We start from the raw sequence: 12465 nt of genomic DNA on the forward strand, positions 1-12465 counted from the left end.
GGGGAGGGGGGGGAAAGGAGAGCGTGGCCCCCCCAGGATCGGAGCGCGGGGGGAGCGGGCGAGGGGAGCAGGGGTGTTGGGGGGGGGAGCCTGAGAGCCTGGGGGGGCTGCAAAAAGAGAGAAAGAAAACAGCAGGAACCACAACAAAACGCCAGCAGGGCGGGCGGGCGCGCAGCAGCAGCGGGGCGGCCGAGGCAGTAGCGGCGGCAGCGGCGGCGGCGGCGGAGGCAGCGGCCGGTGCCCGGCTCGGGCTCGGCTCCCGCGACCCCGGGGCGCCCGGCGGGCCCCCCGCCCCCTCCCCCTCCCCCCTTCCCCTTCCCCTTCCCCTCCCAGCGCGCCCGCGCGCCCCGCGGCCCTCGGCGAGCAGCTCGGCTCCCCCCAGCGCTCCCCGGGCCCAAAGATATGGCAATGGTAGTTAGCAGCTGGCGAGATCCGCAGGACGACGTGGCCGGGGGCAACCCCGGCGGCCCCAACCCCGCAGCGCAAGCGGCCCGCGGCGGCGGCGGCGGCGGTGGCGAGCAGCAGCAGCAGGCGGGCTCGGGCGCGCCGCACACGCCGCAGACCCCGGGCCAGCCCGGAGCGCCCGCCACCCCCGGCACGGCAGGGGACAAGGGCCAGGGCCCGCCCGGCTCGGGCCAGAGCCAGCAGCACATCGAGTGCGTGGTGTGCGGGGACAAGTCGAGCGGCAAGCACTACGGCCAATTCACCTGCGAGGGCTGCAAAAGTTTCTTCAAGAGGAGCGTCCGCAGGAACTTAACTTACACATGCCGTGCCAACAGGAACTGTCCCATCGACCAGCACCACCGCAACCAGTGCCAATACTGCCGCCTCAAGAAGTGCCTCAAAGTGGGCATGAGGCGGGAAGGTGAATATTTCTTCTCTGCTTCTTTCCCTGAGCTTCGCCCGCCTCCCCGGCCCTCTTTCTTTCTCTCGCGGGGGTGGCTGCTGTATGGGACTGGAGCTCCTGCGGTCCCTGCCCCGTCCCAGCTTCCCCTGTCCCCGCTGCCTTCCACCCCCGGCGTCACCCCCCCCCCCCACCAAGCTCGCTGCCGCTGCCTCCCCCTCCCGGCCTGCGCTCCTCTCCCCGGCTCCTCCACCCCTCCCGCTGCCTGCTCAGGATTGTGTCCCTGGGATCGTGAGCTGTGGCTGAAAATCCCCTTCCTTCCTCTGTCTTGGATGTGCTCGGTGTGTGTCCCTTTCCCGCGTGTGCGTGAGGGTGCTTGGGGGCTGTGCTGGCATGAACTTGGGGAGGGGGTGCTTATTTCCCCCAGAAAACTCTTTTCTGTGTTTTTCATTCCACTTTCCCCTCCACCTCTTCATACCCTTTATTTAAAATTGGGGAGGGCTGGGGACTGGAGTACCCAGAACCATAGATTCACTGCTGCATCATCCTTTTGGAAGCTTAGCTTGGAAAAAGAGGAGTGAGATTTATTGCACTTGTAGGTCTAATTAGAGGGGAAGGGGGGCTTCTGGCCTGTTCACTGGTTCCCTCTCCTCTTCACCGAGCTGGGGCCGCCTCCTCCAGAGCTGTGGCCTTGTTTTCACCCCTCTACTTTGAAAGGAAAGTTTGTGACTGAACCGTCCTTTCATAGTTGTGTCATTTTTTTTAAAGCATGATACTCGTTTTATTTCTTCATCAAACTCCACCCTCTGCTTAAATACTGCATACAAATTACAATTTACAACGGCATTTACCGATCCTTCTGATTTGGCTATAATGCATAGACTGCAGCTGGCATGAGCTTCCCCTTCATTTAATCCCTGTGTTGTATGGGTTTGGTTTCTTTTAACACAACTTTTGATGTTGTATTTAGATATGCTTCATGTTCATGTGGCAGGAGATGCAGCACTTTTCTTATAAATATACTTAGCCGTTTACAGTTAAAGTTTATCTCCTGACAATCATTAAAGATGTCTTATAGTCAAATTAGCGAACCAGTCAATTTTGCAGAATGCAGATTACTCCTTCTTGTAATTGACTTTAAAATTATATTTTATATGCCACAAGAAAAGAAATTGAATTCCTTCAGATCTCAAGGAGCAGGCAAATATGACGACTTCATTTCCAGCTCCAGGGAGATTTTGTAGGCATCTGAAAAAAAAAAAAAACTGAATTGTGCTCTCATTTAATTGAAAAATAACTGCCAAGTTCAAAACTATAATTAGAAAAAAGTATTCTAGCTGTTATGTTTCAAGAGCTTAAATTGAATTGGGCTTGCATTAAAATTAGAATCAAAGCAAACTTAAGAAAATAGTGCACAACTTGAAATAAGACAGCTATGTGTACATGGACATATCTATATTAATTTGTTGGGGGGAGAGTTCAGTAGCCCTAACTTTTCCTAAAGTTGTCTTTGTTTACATGGCAATTTAAAGCGCTGGCACTGTTGAAGTAAAACATACACATTAAAAAAAAAAAAAAACTTTGGTCAGCTTTAAGAACTCAAAGCATGCTTACGTTTTGCATTCAGATGGTTAATGAATCCAGTGTTTTTGCAGTTGCAAGCTCGTGCATTCACTGGGCAAAAGCTGGCTGCAGGTTGCAGTGGCACCTCACAGGACAGACATTAATTCTATTTCCCACTTTTTTCAATAATGTTTGGCTACTGTAAGTTCAACTTTTTTCTTGAAAATTTTCAATTTTCTGTTGCTTTTAAGAGTGAACTTTGTGTGGGGCGAAGGGGAGGAGGGGACAGGGGAGGGGTGCAAGATACTTGTTTTCTATTCAAAAGTTGTAAGTGGTTATGTAACTTGTATCTATTTGAAGGATAATTCTATAGCATTTGGGGAGAATATGGAAACATTTTGAGCAAAACACTGCTTGCTTGCAAATGAAGAGGCGGCTAGGCATTTGCCTAGAACCACAACCTTTCTCTGGTGTTCGCCTGTTCTTTTTTGTTTGTTTTTGCTTTACTTTGATTTGTTTCATTCTGGAGGGGTGAGTGGTATTTCATTAACCTGAGTGTTACACCTTGGTGGTGAAGGGGTTGGGTGCGCTTTCTTGACCATGCCGGGCTGGGGGCCCTGAGGTCAGGCCTAGTTCTGGCAGGGTTGGGGTGGCCAGGGGCGCAGGCGATGGCTGGGCAAATTGAGCCGCGGAGCTGGAGGCCCTCACCCCAGATTTCCTCCGGGTGTGGGCTGTGAGTGAGAGCGAGCGCGAGAGAAGATGCACCGGGCGCCTGTGGCTGCAGAAAGAGCCTCCGCATTGTGTCGGGTGCGCTGCGGCACGCCGATGTTCGCAAGCCCCCTGGATGCACATTGCCTCTTTTCTCTCTTTCTTTTTGTCAGCGGTTCAGCGAGGAAGAATGCCTCCAACCCAACCCAATCCAGGCCAGTACGCACTCACCAACGGGGACCCCCTCAACGGCCACTGCTACCTGTCCGGCTACATCTCGCTGCTGCTGCGCGCGGAACCCTACCCCACGTCGCGCTACGGCAGCCAATGCATGCAGCCCAACAACATCATGGGCATCGAGAACATCTGCGAGCTGGCCGCGCGCCTGCTCTTCAGCGCCGTCGAGTGGGCCCGAAACATCCCCTTCTTCCCGGATCTGCAGATCACCGACCAAGTGTCCCTGCTGCGCCTCACCTGGAGCGAGCTGTTCGTGCTCAACGCGGCCCAGTGCTCCATGCCGCTGCACGTGGCGCCGCTGCTGGCCGCCGCCGGCCTGCACGCCTCGCCCATGTCCGCCGACCGCGTCGTGGCCTTCATGGACCACATCCGCATCTTCCAGGAGCAGGTGGAGAAGCTCAAGGCGCTGCACGTCGACTCAGCCGAGTACAGCTGCCTCAAAGCCATCGTGCTGTTCACGTCAGGTGAGGCTGTGGCCGCTGGGCGGGCAGGCCGCGCCGGGAGCGACAGTAGGCCGCGCTCCGCGGGGCCCGGCCTCCTACGCCGCGTCGCCGCGCGGGCCTGGCCAGCCCTCGCCCGACCTTGGGCCCGGCCGGGACTTGCGGCCCCCGCGCCCGGACGCGGCCCGCGGCGCCGCTGCCATCTTGGGAACGCGGCGGTGCGGGAGCCGAGGCGGCTGGGATGCGGGCGGCGGGCGGCCCGGCCTGGGGGCCTGGACCCCCACGAGGGGCTGCGGCGGCGGCGGCGGCGGCGGCGGCGGCGGGTGCGCGTCTCGTGTGTGCGTGGGGGGTGTTGGATCTGTCTGGCTGCGCGAGTGTGCGGTGTGTATGTGTGTGCGATGAGCGTGTGCGTGTGTGTGCGCCAGCGCTTAGTGTTTCTGGGGGAGGAGAGGGAAGGAAGAGAACGTGGGAATGTGGCTTTCTCCTCTGTGTGGCAAGCTCCCTGGATGAGTTTCCCGACACAGAGAGACACACACAGAGGTGGAAAGAGAAGAATACGCGCAAATAAATCATAAATAATCCCGCTTTATTGCTGCCTGATTTTCCCTTATCGGAAACCATTCATGTTTGCAGTTGCTGAGGTTATTGAGGGTCGTAAAAAACGGTTTCAATCTAAACAAGAAAGATAAAAAACAAAAGGAACACTGTAGATCCCGCAAGTATGGGAGGATTCCCGCCCCAGAGATAAATCTCATAGCCATGCAAAACACATGAACATTGGAAATTTAACAGAGTGCCTTAAAAATATCAAATTAAATGTAGGTGGTGGTAACATGCATGTTAACAATTTCTCTTATGATAGATGGTTCAAATTAACTTCCAGGAAAGTGCATTAACGTTGCCTTTGAAGGCTCTAGTCTGAGCCTCTGAGAACACTGCCCGCTTTTTATTATTGTAACCTGCAAGAGGGAAACATATAAACACCCGGGACAGCAGGTAATGGGGGGAAATATAAACAAAGCCAGAAAGGAGGCTGGTGGGGAACAGAGCTGCTCAGATTGGGTCTCCGGCCTTGCCCACTGCGAGTAGGGTTAGCTGCAGCTTTACCCCCATTATTGGCACTATTGTTTTTAATTTCTCCATTCAGAGAACAAATAAACCATCCTAATAAATCTATCCTAGAGCCAGGACCTCCAAAGGCCAAATTGAAACCATTCCTGAGCAGAGATGGCAAAAACCCCTTTCCCAAGGCCTTGTTGAACAGTAAGCAATGGTATAATCTATCAATATTTCCTGGCTTTCATGCGTGAAGAATCGTATTTACATTGTATTAAAATGACTCTTAAATTTGCACAATATTGTAATGTAGCAAATGTAGTATTAATATCGATCTGAACAGCAGATAATTTATTTAGACAAGAGCATCTCATTTGTATGCAGGGTGGCCAGAGCCATGGACTTGGACTGCCCCCCTTTTACTTTCAGTGCAAATGCAGGTCTGCTAGTGGGAGAGGGAGTTATTCTTTGCAAGAGGATAAAGTGCAAACCTTAAAACAAATGGAAGATTTATTGAATAGCCTCCTCAGTGTTTGAATGCATTTTATCTTAATAAGTCTTCTTGATGGAAACGTGTTTTTCAAAAGTGACAAAGAGCCTGGGAAGCAGCAACCGGGCTGCTTTAGCTCTGGCAGGCCTGGGGCCTGGCTGGCTCTCTACTACCCAGCTCTTTAGCCAAATTAATCAGGAAGCAAGCCAGTGTCGGGGAAGCTGGGGTTTTAAAAATCTCATCCAGTGAGGTGTCTTGAAGCAGAAATGTGACTTGGAGCTGGACAGAGGTCTTCTCAGGAAAGATCTTTCCTCCCTTTCCCTTGTCCCCTACTAAGGTTCTTTGAACTCCCTTGACTTTTCTGATCTCCTGCCCTTTCCCAGAGAGAGGCAAGGACCGTGCTGGCTGCAGGGAGGATTGTGGAATTATTCATGCTTTTCTTTCAACTTGCCATCCTAAAACATCCCCGTGAAAAGTGTTCCTTTTTAAAAAGTTTTCCCGAAGAAGTTACTTGAACAAAGTCTTCAAGGTGCAAAGGAGGCCGAGAAGCGAACAATAACATTATTTTGTTGGAAATTGCAAGCAGAATATCTGAAAATGGAAATGGAGCTGTCAGTAGTAATTCACCCCCCTCCTCCATACAACACATTTCCACTTTTGACTAAACTTGTTTTGATTGCTAGCCAGAAGGGAATTCATGGGAAGCCTTCTCAAAGTCATCCAACTTTTAAGCAAACTTTGAATGATGGAAAAGACAGTTTTAGACATATTGTCCAACGAGGTTTGCTCCGGCTAAGTATTTGAAGCTGGCACGGGGGTTCCCTGTGGTGGTTTTCACATTTGGCCTCCGGATGGTATGCTTAATCCTTAATATTCTGGACAGCATCCAAGGACTAGGTCATGACCTGAACTTACTTTTTTAAAAAATTCATTAATTCATACACCTAAATGTTCCCTCAAATAAATGGGACCTCCTCTGAAAGGAGCCATCTAGTTAACATAAATACAATAAATCCATTTTCACCACAATAATAACTTTGATTTCTAGTTATGGCAGCTGATTACATCTATATTTCCTGAACACTAAACTCTTCTGAATGCACAACATGAAATACATTCTCTGCACTACAAAGGCTAAGCCGGGAGGGCCTGAGCAGTTATGGTTATTTATTTACATAATTTCTTTCCCATATACTTTAGGAGAAATATTGACACTACCACATAAAAAGTGAGACATTGATTTTGTACGTTTCTACCCCCTTTTCTTATCTTGGGTATATCTCCTGGGGTCTAAGTATGTACTGCGTTACACCCCCTGCTCACCTAGCTTTGCTACCACAACCACCCAATCGATCTGAGAGCTCACACTATCTATCCATAGTTGGGGGGGATCCTGTTGCAGGAATATCCAGAGAGGGAATGAATATCTAGAGTGGGAATCCAGGCCTGAAGTAGGACTCCTGCTGGAGAGAGGCTACAGAGCTGGCCGGCTGGCACCTGGCAGCCAGGCCCAGCTACAGGCATTCTGCCTTCAGAGGAGGAAAGAAATCCAAGCAGCCAGCACAGGGCCCAAGTAAGCCTTTCCTGGGCTTCTCTCTTTTGGAGTGACATAGCTGGGAGAAGAGTAGTGTCCTTGCACTCTGGGGGCCCTAATTGTAAATATCAGATAAATATTTTACAGACCTGAGGGAATGCCATATGGGTGATTAAAAGAAAAAAAATCTGCTGGGGTATCAGTGGGTCTTTTTCATCCTGCATTGTCTAAGGCTGAAAGGGATCCTGTGGCATAATGGGCAGATAATGCATGTAAAGCAAGATATATGTAAATATGAGTCTGCATAGTGGCCTTTCAGCAGGGCCAGGTTAGCAATCAGGACCAAGGGCAGACCTCAGGGTCCCCTCTCTAAGCAGTGAAGCCCCAAAGTGCTTCTGCCCTCGCCCTTCTAGCCATAAAAATCTCACTGGCTTCCCCAGTCAGGCCAGTGTGGATGCACCCAAGTGGCTGGCTGGAGTAATTAGACATCTGAGAGGAACCCATTCTGGATCTGGGGTCAGAGGGGACCTGCCTTAGAAGTTCTTGAATTAGCACTGGTTTTATTTGTATTTTTGCTCAAGGCCATTGCCTTGTAGATGAAGGTGTTAGAATGCTTTGTACATCCCAATTCTTGAAATATAAAGACATAAAGCTGAGGAACTCAGCAGACACGGGTTTCACTTTGAATCATTTGGTGTGACTTCTTAGGGTCACATTTACCCATTCACAATTATATAACGTCCTTTTGGGGGCATTGCCATGCATGAGTTTCTTCCCAGATCTATATATTAGCAAACTCTGCCTTTGATCTCTAGTCAACCTCCTGACTGGCTAAGGGCTCCTCTGTGATCTTCCTGTTTTTAAAATATTTATTATTAATACAAGAAATAGCATGGGTGTTTGAACTCAGAGAGGAAGCTTTCACTTCATTCCTCTAATTCCCCCTTCTCTTCCATTTCTTCGCCTTTAGTTAGTTAGTTGATATAGTATAAACTGCTGTCTTGAAATATTTTTAGGAGACCGTGAGGAGCCTTGGTTGATATGAGATAAACACACAGGTTTTAAGATGCTGTCATTGTGTGCAAGTGCCTTTTTCCCCTTGGTCCTGCAACAGGAAGCCCATCTCCCCAAATCCCCCCTAAACTCCCCAGCTCCCAGTTTGGAAACAGCAACAGCAGCTGCCTCTAGCCCAGCTTTGTGTCTGATCGCTGAAGATGTCTCCTTCCTGCAGCCTGGAGTAACTGAGCCATATTCCTCCTGATTATTATACAGCTTACAGAGATGTGACCAATTTTCAATTACTTGATCTAAAGCACAGATAGAAGTATACACCCTCACCAAGGATTTGCTGCAGAGTTCTTGCTTGCATAGATAGTGGATCTCAAATCCTATAGTGCTAAAGCATGGGCTTGATCTGATTCCATGCAATGCCAGCCCATGACTCCTTCCCCCTCCCATGCGTTTGTTCACTATACAATCTAGGTTCTCCTTGAAGATTTTGGTTGGGGTCATTTGGGTTTGAGAGGGAGGACTCCAAGAAGCCTGTAAGAACTACCTCCAGGCTACATATTTCTTCAGGGCTTCTGAACACCCTGAAATCAGGGGCAAAAGGGGCAAAAGTCCTCACTTTAATGAGCACAGCGGAAAGATGCACCCCTGCAGGCGGAGGACAGGTTGCTGCGCACAGCAAACATGGCTCCAGCATCGTACATTATTTAATCCAAAGGTGAAAGAGGAAAAACAAAGAGACTAGAGAGGTTGCTGCCTCTGCATGTGTGTGCTTCTGTCTCCAGCTCCCCTAGGCTTGGTGGGGGTTTGATTTATTTTTATTTGTACTGGGGTCTGAGTGGGGGGAATGGTGAGGAAGGATTGGGGAGGTATGGAGAGGAAGATTTTTTTTTTCTTTTCCCTTCTCTTTCTTTTTCCCTCTTTTACCAACTTAAAAAAAAATGAATGGCTTGTTTGTGCCTTTGCTGTTCACTAACCTGTGTATCCTCTCCCCTTGTGTCTCCTTCTTGTGGCTGCTCGGGCAGATGCCTGTGGCCTGTCGGATGCCGCCCATATCGAGAGCCTGCAAGAGAAGTCGCAGTGTGCACTGGAGGAGTATGTGAGGAGCCAGTACCCTAACCAGCCCAGCCGCTTCGGCAAACTCCTACTGCGACTGCCCTCCCTGCGTACCGTGTCCTCCTCGGTCATCGAGCAGCTCTTCTTCGTCCGTTTGGTAGGTAAAACCCCCATCGAAACTCTCATCCGGGATATGTTACTGTCTGGGAGCAGCTTCAACTGGCCTTACATGTCCATCCAGTGCTCCTAGACCTTGGGCACTTCCCACCTGCCCCCACCCCCCTAGAGACTCAGAGGACCGGCGGGGGCCATGGACTCCAAAGCTTCGGGGACATCAGGTGGCTGTTGCAGGGTGCAGCCAGGCAGGGGGGAGGTGGGCTGGGCCAACAGGAGCAGCCCACCCTGCAGGAATGCAACCCGAGCTGCAAACCAGGAGAAAAAGAGACTCTCTTTAGGATCAGATCTGTGAACAAGTTGGAAAGGAAAGAAAAAGGACCTTGTGTCTGGTGAGAAAAGGAAAAAAAAATTTTGAAGAGAGGACCATGAGAATTTTAATAAAACAGAAGGAGACTAATGGACCTTCCAGGATTTATTGTGGACGGATGTGGATATATTCTGTACAGAAAAACAACACACATGGAAGTGGACTGAATTCTATGTAGAAACACACACACACGCACACACAAACACACATACACACCCCAAACATTGTTATTCATTTTGTAAAATACTAGTCTTTATTTTCATTTTTTTGTAAAATTTAAACATCGTATGCACATAAAAAAAGGAAACAAGAATTAGGGGAAAATAACATTTTCCAAATAATTATAAAAAAATTGTCCTGTGTCTATGTATCTATATCTGTTTTGTATTTTTTTCTGGTTCCAAACCAGATTTCCTGTGATTCTATACTAATAATTTTTGATATAACCCTTTGCTTCTTATAATGAGTGCGATATATGTTGTCGAGGCTGTTCTTCAAGAATTAAAATTGAAGTGAAAATTTAAACAAAAATAAAAGAATTTAGCAAAACCCATGTGTCTGGTTACTTGACAGATGTCATAAGTGCAAGAGAACCCTCCAATTAATTTTCACTGCAATTATTATTAGAATGGGGAGGTGAGGTGGAAACTTTTAAGGTCCATTACAAAGTTGTCTAGATTTATTTCCTAAACCCAAGACGCTGCCTTGGTTTTGTAAATGCAGGGGATCAGGCTCTGCATGGGCTGGGGTGGGCAGGGAGAGGGCAGGGCACCTTGGTTACTCCCAGCAGCTCATGTCACCTCTCGGGTGGCTGGTGCTCCGCATGGAGCTAAGCAGCCAGCTGGGGTAAGCTCAGCTCGGCCCCAAGTGGAGGCCTAGTCTCGGTAGCCACCAGCTTCAGTGACTGCAGGTGGGAACGTGCCTGGCTGGAGAGGCTGTGAAGAGAGGCATGGAGAGCCGACTGTGGGGGTCTAGGGAGGAGAGGGCCGCTCAGAAGCCTCTCAGAAGACCATTGGCCTCTCCTCAGCTCTGGGAGACAGAGTTAGGGCCTCAGCGCTGCCAAACCTAGCTTTGCTCCCCCTTTGGTCCGGAGCACAGCAGGCTAGGGTTTACCCTTCACTCCAGACCCTGTGACAGGGGTTCCCTGGAGGGCTCTCAAGCTCAGTTGAGCGAACAGAAAGGCCCTCCTGTGGCACTTAGGGACGTGGACCTGGAACCTGGGAGTTGGTGAGCTAGATAGGCTAGACTACACTATTTACAGAAGCAGCGTTTGGGCCCTAGTGGAGCATTCAGGGCAGAAACCTAACGCTGAGGCTTCACTTTGGGTGTGCAGGGGGCGAAGGTGGGGGGGAGTGCTGCTCTCTGTTACAGCTTTTGGAGCATGAATGTTTTATAGGATTCTAGTCGGTGTTGCGAGAACACATACTACCAAGGGAGCTTTTTCCTAACGTATTAATAAAGCCCGATCTTTTGAAATAACACCTCTCACCTCCTCTCCCGCCTCTCACCCCAAACAGGCCTTGGATGAGGCAAGTGCTTCACTTTCAGAAGTCATTGACAAAAGTTTTGCTTTCCTTTGCTGCCTGGGAATCTCCAGGTTCCCCCACTCTTTAAAAAATGTATTAACAAGCTCTAAGCCGCCCGAAGTCTTCCTGTTCTAGGTGCAGTGCAGCCTGGGCAATGCCGGGCTCTGTGTGGAGAAACCCCCGCAGGTCACCCGCCACCCGGCCTGAGACTTTGGGAGACTGGGCGGGTACCGCGTGTGGTGTGTGGGGCCGCCAGAGGCCGTCCCACCGTCCCATGGGTCCCCACCTGCCTTGGACCTCAGCCTTTGCACTATACCCAGGGGTAGTGTCTTTGGGCCTAGGCTGACTTCCCTGCACAGTGAGCACCCAAGGCAGGAGGGGCGAGGGAAGAGCTCCTATTTAACCCCTGACCGCCTCCCAGAAAGTCTCCGAGAGCCCTCCCGGGCTGCGGGATCAGGGAATGTCGGAATTGGGGTGGGGTAGGCAGCAGCCGGGCGCGGAGGGGGAGGGGAATCGAGCTGCCTCCAAACACTCACGGATCTTTGCTGCCTTTCTTGAAATGAGATGTAAATATATTCATTACAGTGTGATCCCTCTGATGAAAACAGATAAACATTTTTGTAGGTCGGAAACGTATTTTTCAATTAATTTCAATATGGAGGCCCAAGCACTAAGTGCCCAGTGTGGGGACTGGCCCGCAAGCCGAGGCCCGGGGTTTACGAGGCACTTGCTGTGGGGTCCAGAGGTGACAGCGGTAACCTGCCTCTTGCCTGACGCGGCTGGAAGCGCTGCCCATGGCCTGAGGGATCCGGCGACCCTCCTCAGCCTGGGTCCAAGACCCGGGCTGGCCAAGCACGGTGTAGGAAGCAGAGCAGGCCTTCCTACTTATGGCTTCACAGACCCCTTCGCAGACTCAGTCCAGGAGCCAGGACACTTGGGGCTGAGCGGAAGAGAGAGGGAAAAGGTGGTCTGCTCCCATTCTTGACGGGGCCGGTCTAGGGACCCGCAGGCAGAGGGTTTCTCCTGTGCTGTCTCCCTGGTACATACGGAAAGGCAGTTGTCTTCAGAGGTCTCTGTGTGTCCCAGCCAGAGAGACAGAGATTCCCCAGAGATTCAGTGGCCCTGTGGGCGACCCCGCGGTACACGACCGGCTGCCTGCATTCCGTGGTTTTTCACTCTCAGAGCGCGCAGTCGGGACCCACAAATCTGATCCTGCTAAGGCACGTTTTGGAGCCGAGACTGCAGCGTTTAAGCCATGGGTTAAACCTTCCGACCACGAGAAAGCGTCCTCTCTGCTCCCAGGGCGTTTTAAAGGCTCCTTGGCGGGGCTGACCAGTGTCCGTGGCCCAAGAGCTGGGGGGATCTAGTGGCCCCGGGGCCTCCTTGCTGTGCGAAGGGCAGCCCCAGTAGGGGTCGGGCCGCTTCCGTTCAATGTCCTGTGCCCCCTCAGATCCTGGAAGCCAGTGGGCAAAAGGAGACATGGAGCAGGTGGGAGTCTCCTCTGCCTGGGTGGCCGCCG

The 12465-nt window shown here is 51.0% G+C and overlaps 1 protein-coding gene across 3 annotated transcripts; it reads left to right on the forward strand.

The window, feature by feature from the left end:
• The first annotated feature begins 297 nt into the window (after window positions 1-297).
• Window positions 298-9969, forward strand: NR2F1 (nuclear receptor subfamily 2 group F member 1). Of its 3 annotated transcripts, none has more exons than XM_043593628.1 (3): window positions 298-865; window positions 3292-3816; window positions 8906-9969. In XM_043593628.1, the coding sequence occupies exons 1-3, from the start codon at window positions 403-405 to the stop codon at window positions 9184-9186; spliced, it is 1269 nt and encodes a 422-aa protein (XP_043449563.1). In that variant the 5' UTR covers window positions 298-402; the 3' UTR covers window positions 9187-9969. The 3 variants fall into 3 exon arrangements, with proteins under 3 accessions (XP_043449563.1, XP_043449553.1, XP_043449570.1); XM_043593618.1 differs by having other exon boundaries at window positions 301-865; window positions 3289-3816; XM_043593635.1 differs by lacking the exon at window positions 298-865 and adding an exon at window positions 2496-2608 and having other exon boundaries at window positions 3289-3816.
• The last annotated feature ends 2496 nt before the right edge of the window (window positions 9970-12465 follow it).

Source organism: Prionailurus bengalensis, chromosome A1, assembly GCF_016509475.1.
Source record: "Prionailurus bengalensis isolate Pbe53 chromosome A1, Fcat_Pben_1.1_paternal_pri, whole genome shotgun sequence".
Classification (NCBI taxonomy): domain Eukaryota; kingdom Metazoa; phylum Chordata; class Mammalia; order Carnivora; family Felidae; genus Prionailurus; species Prionailurus bengalensis.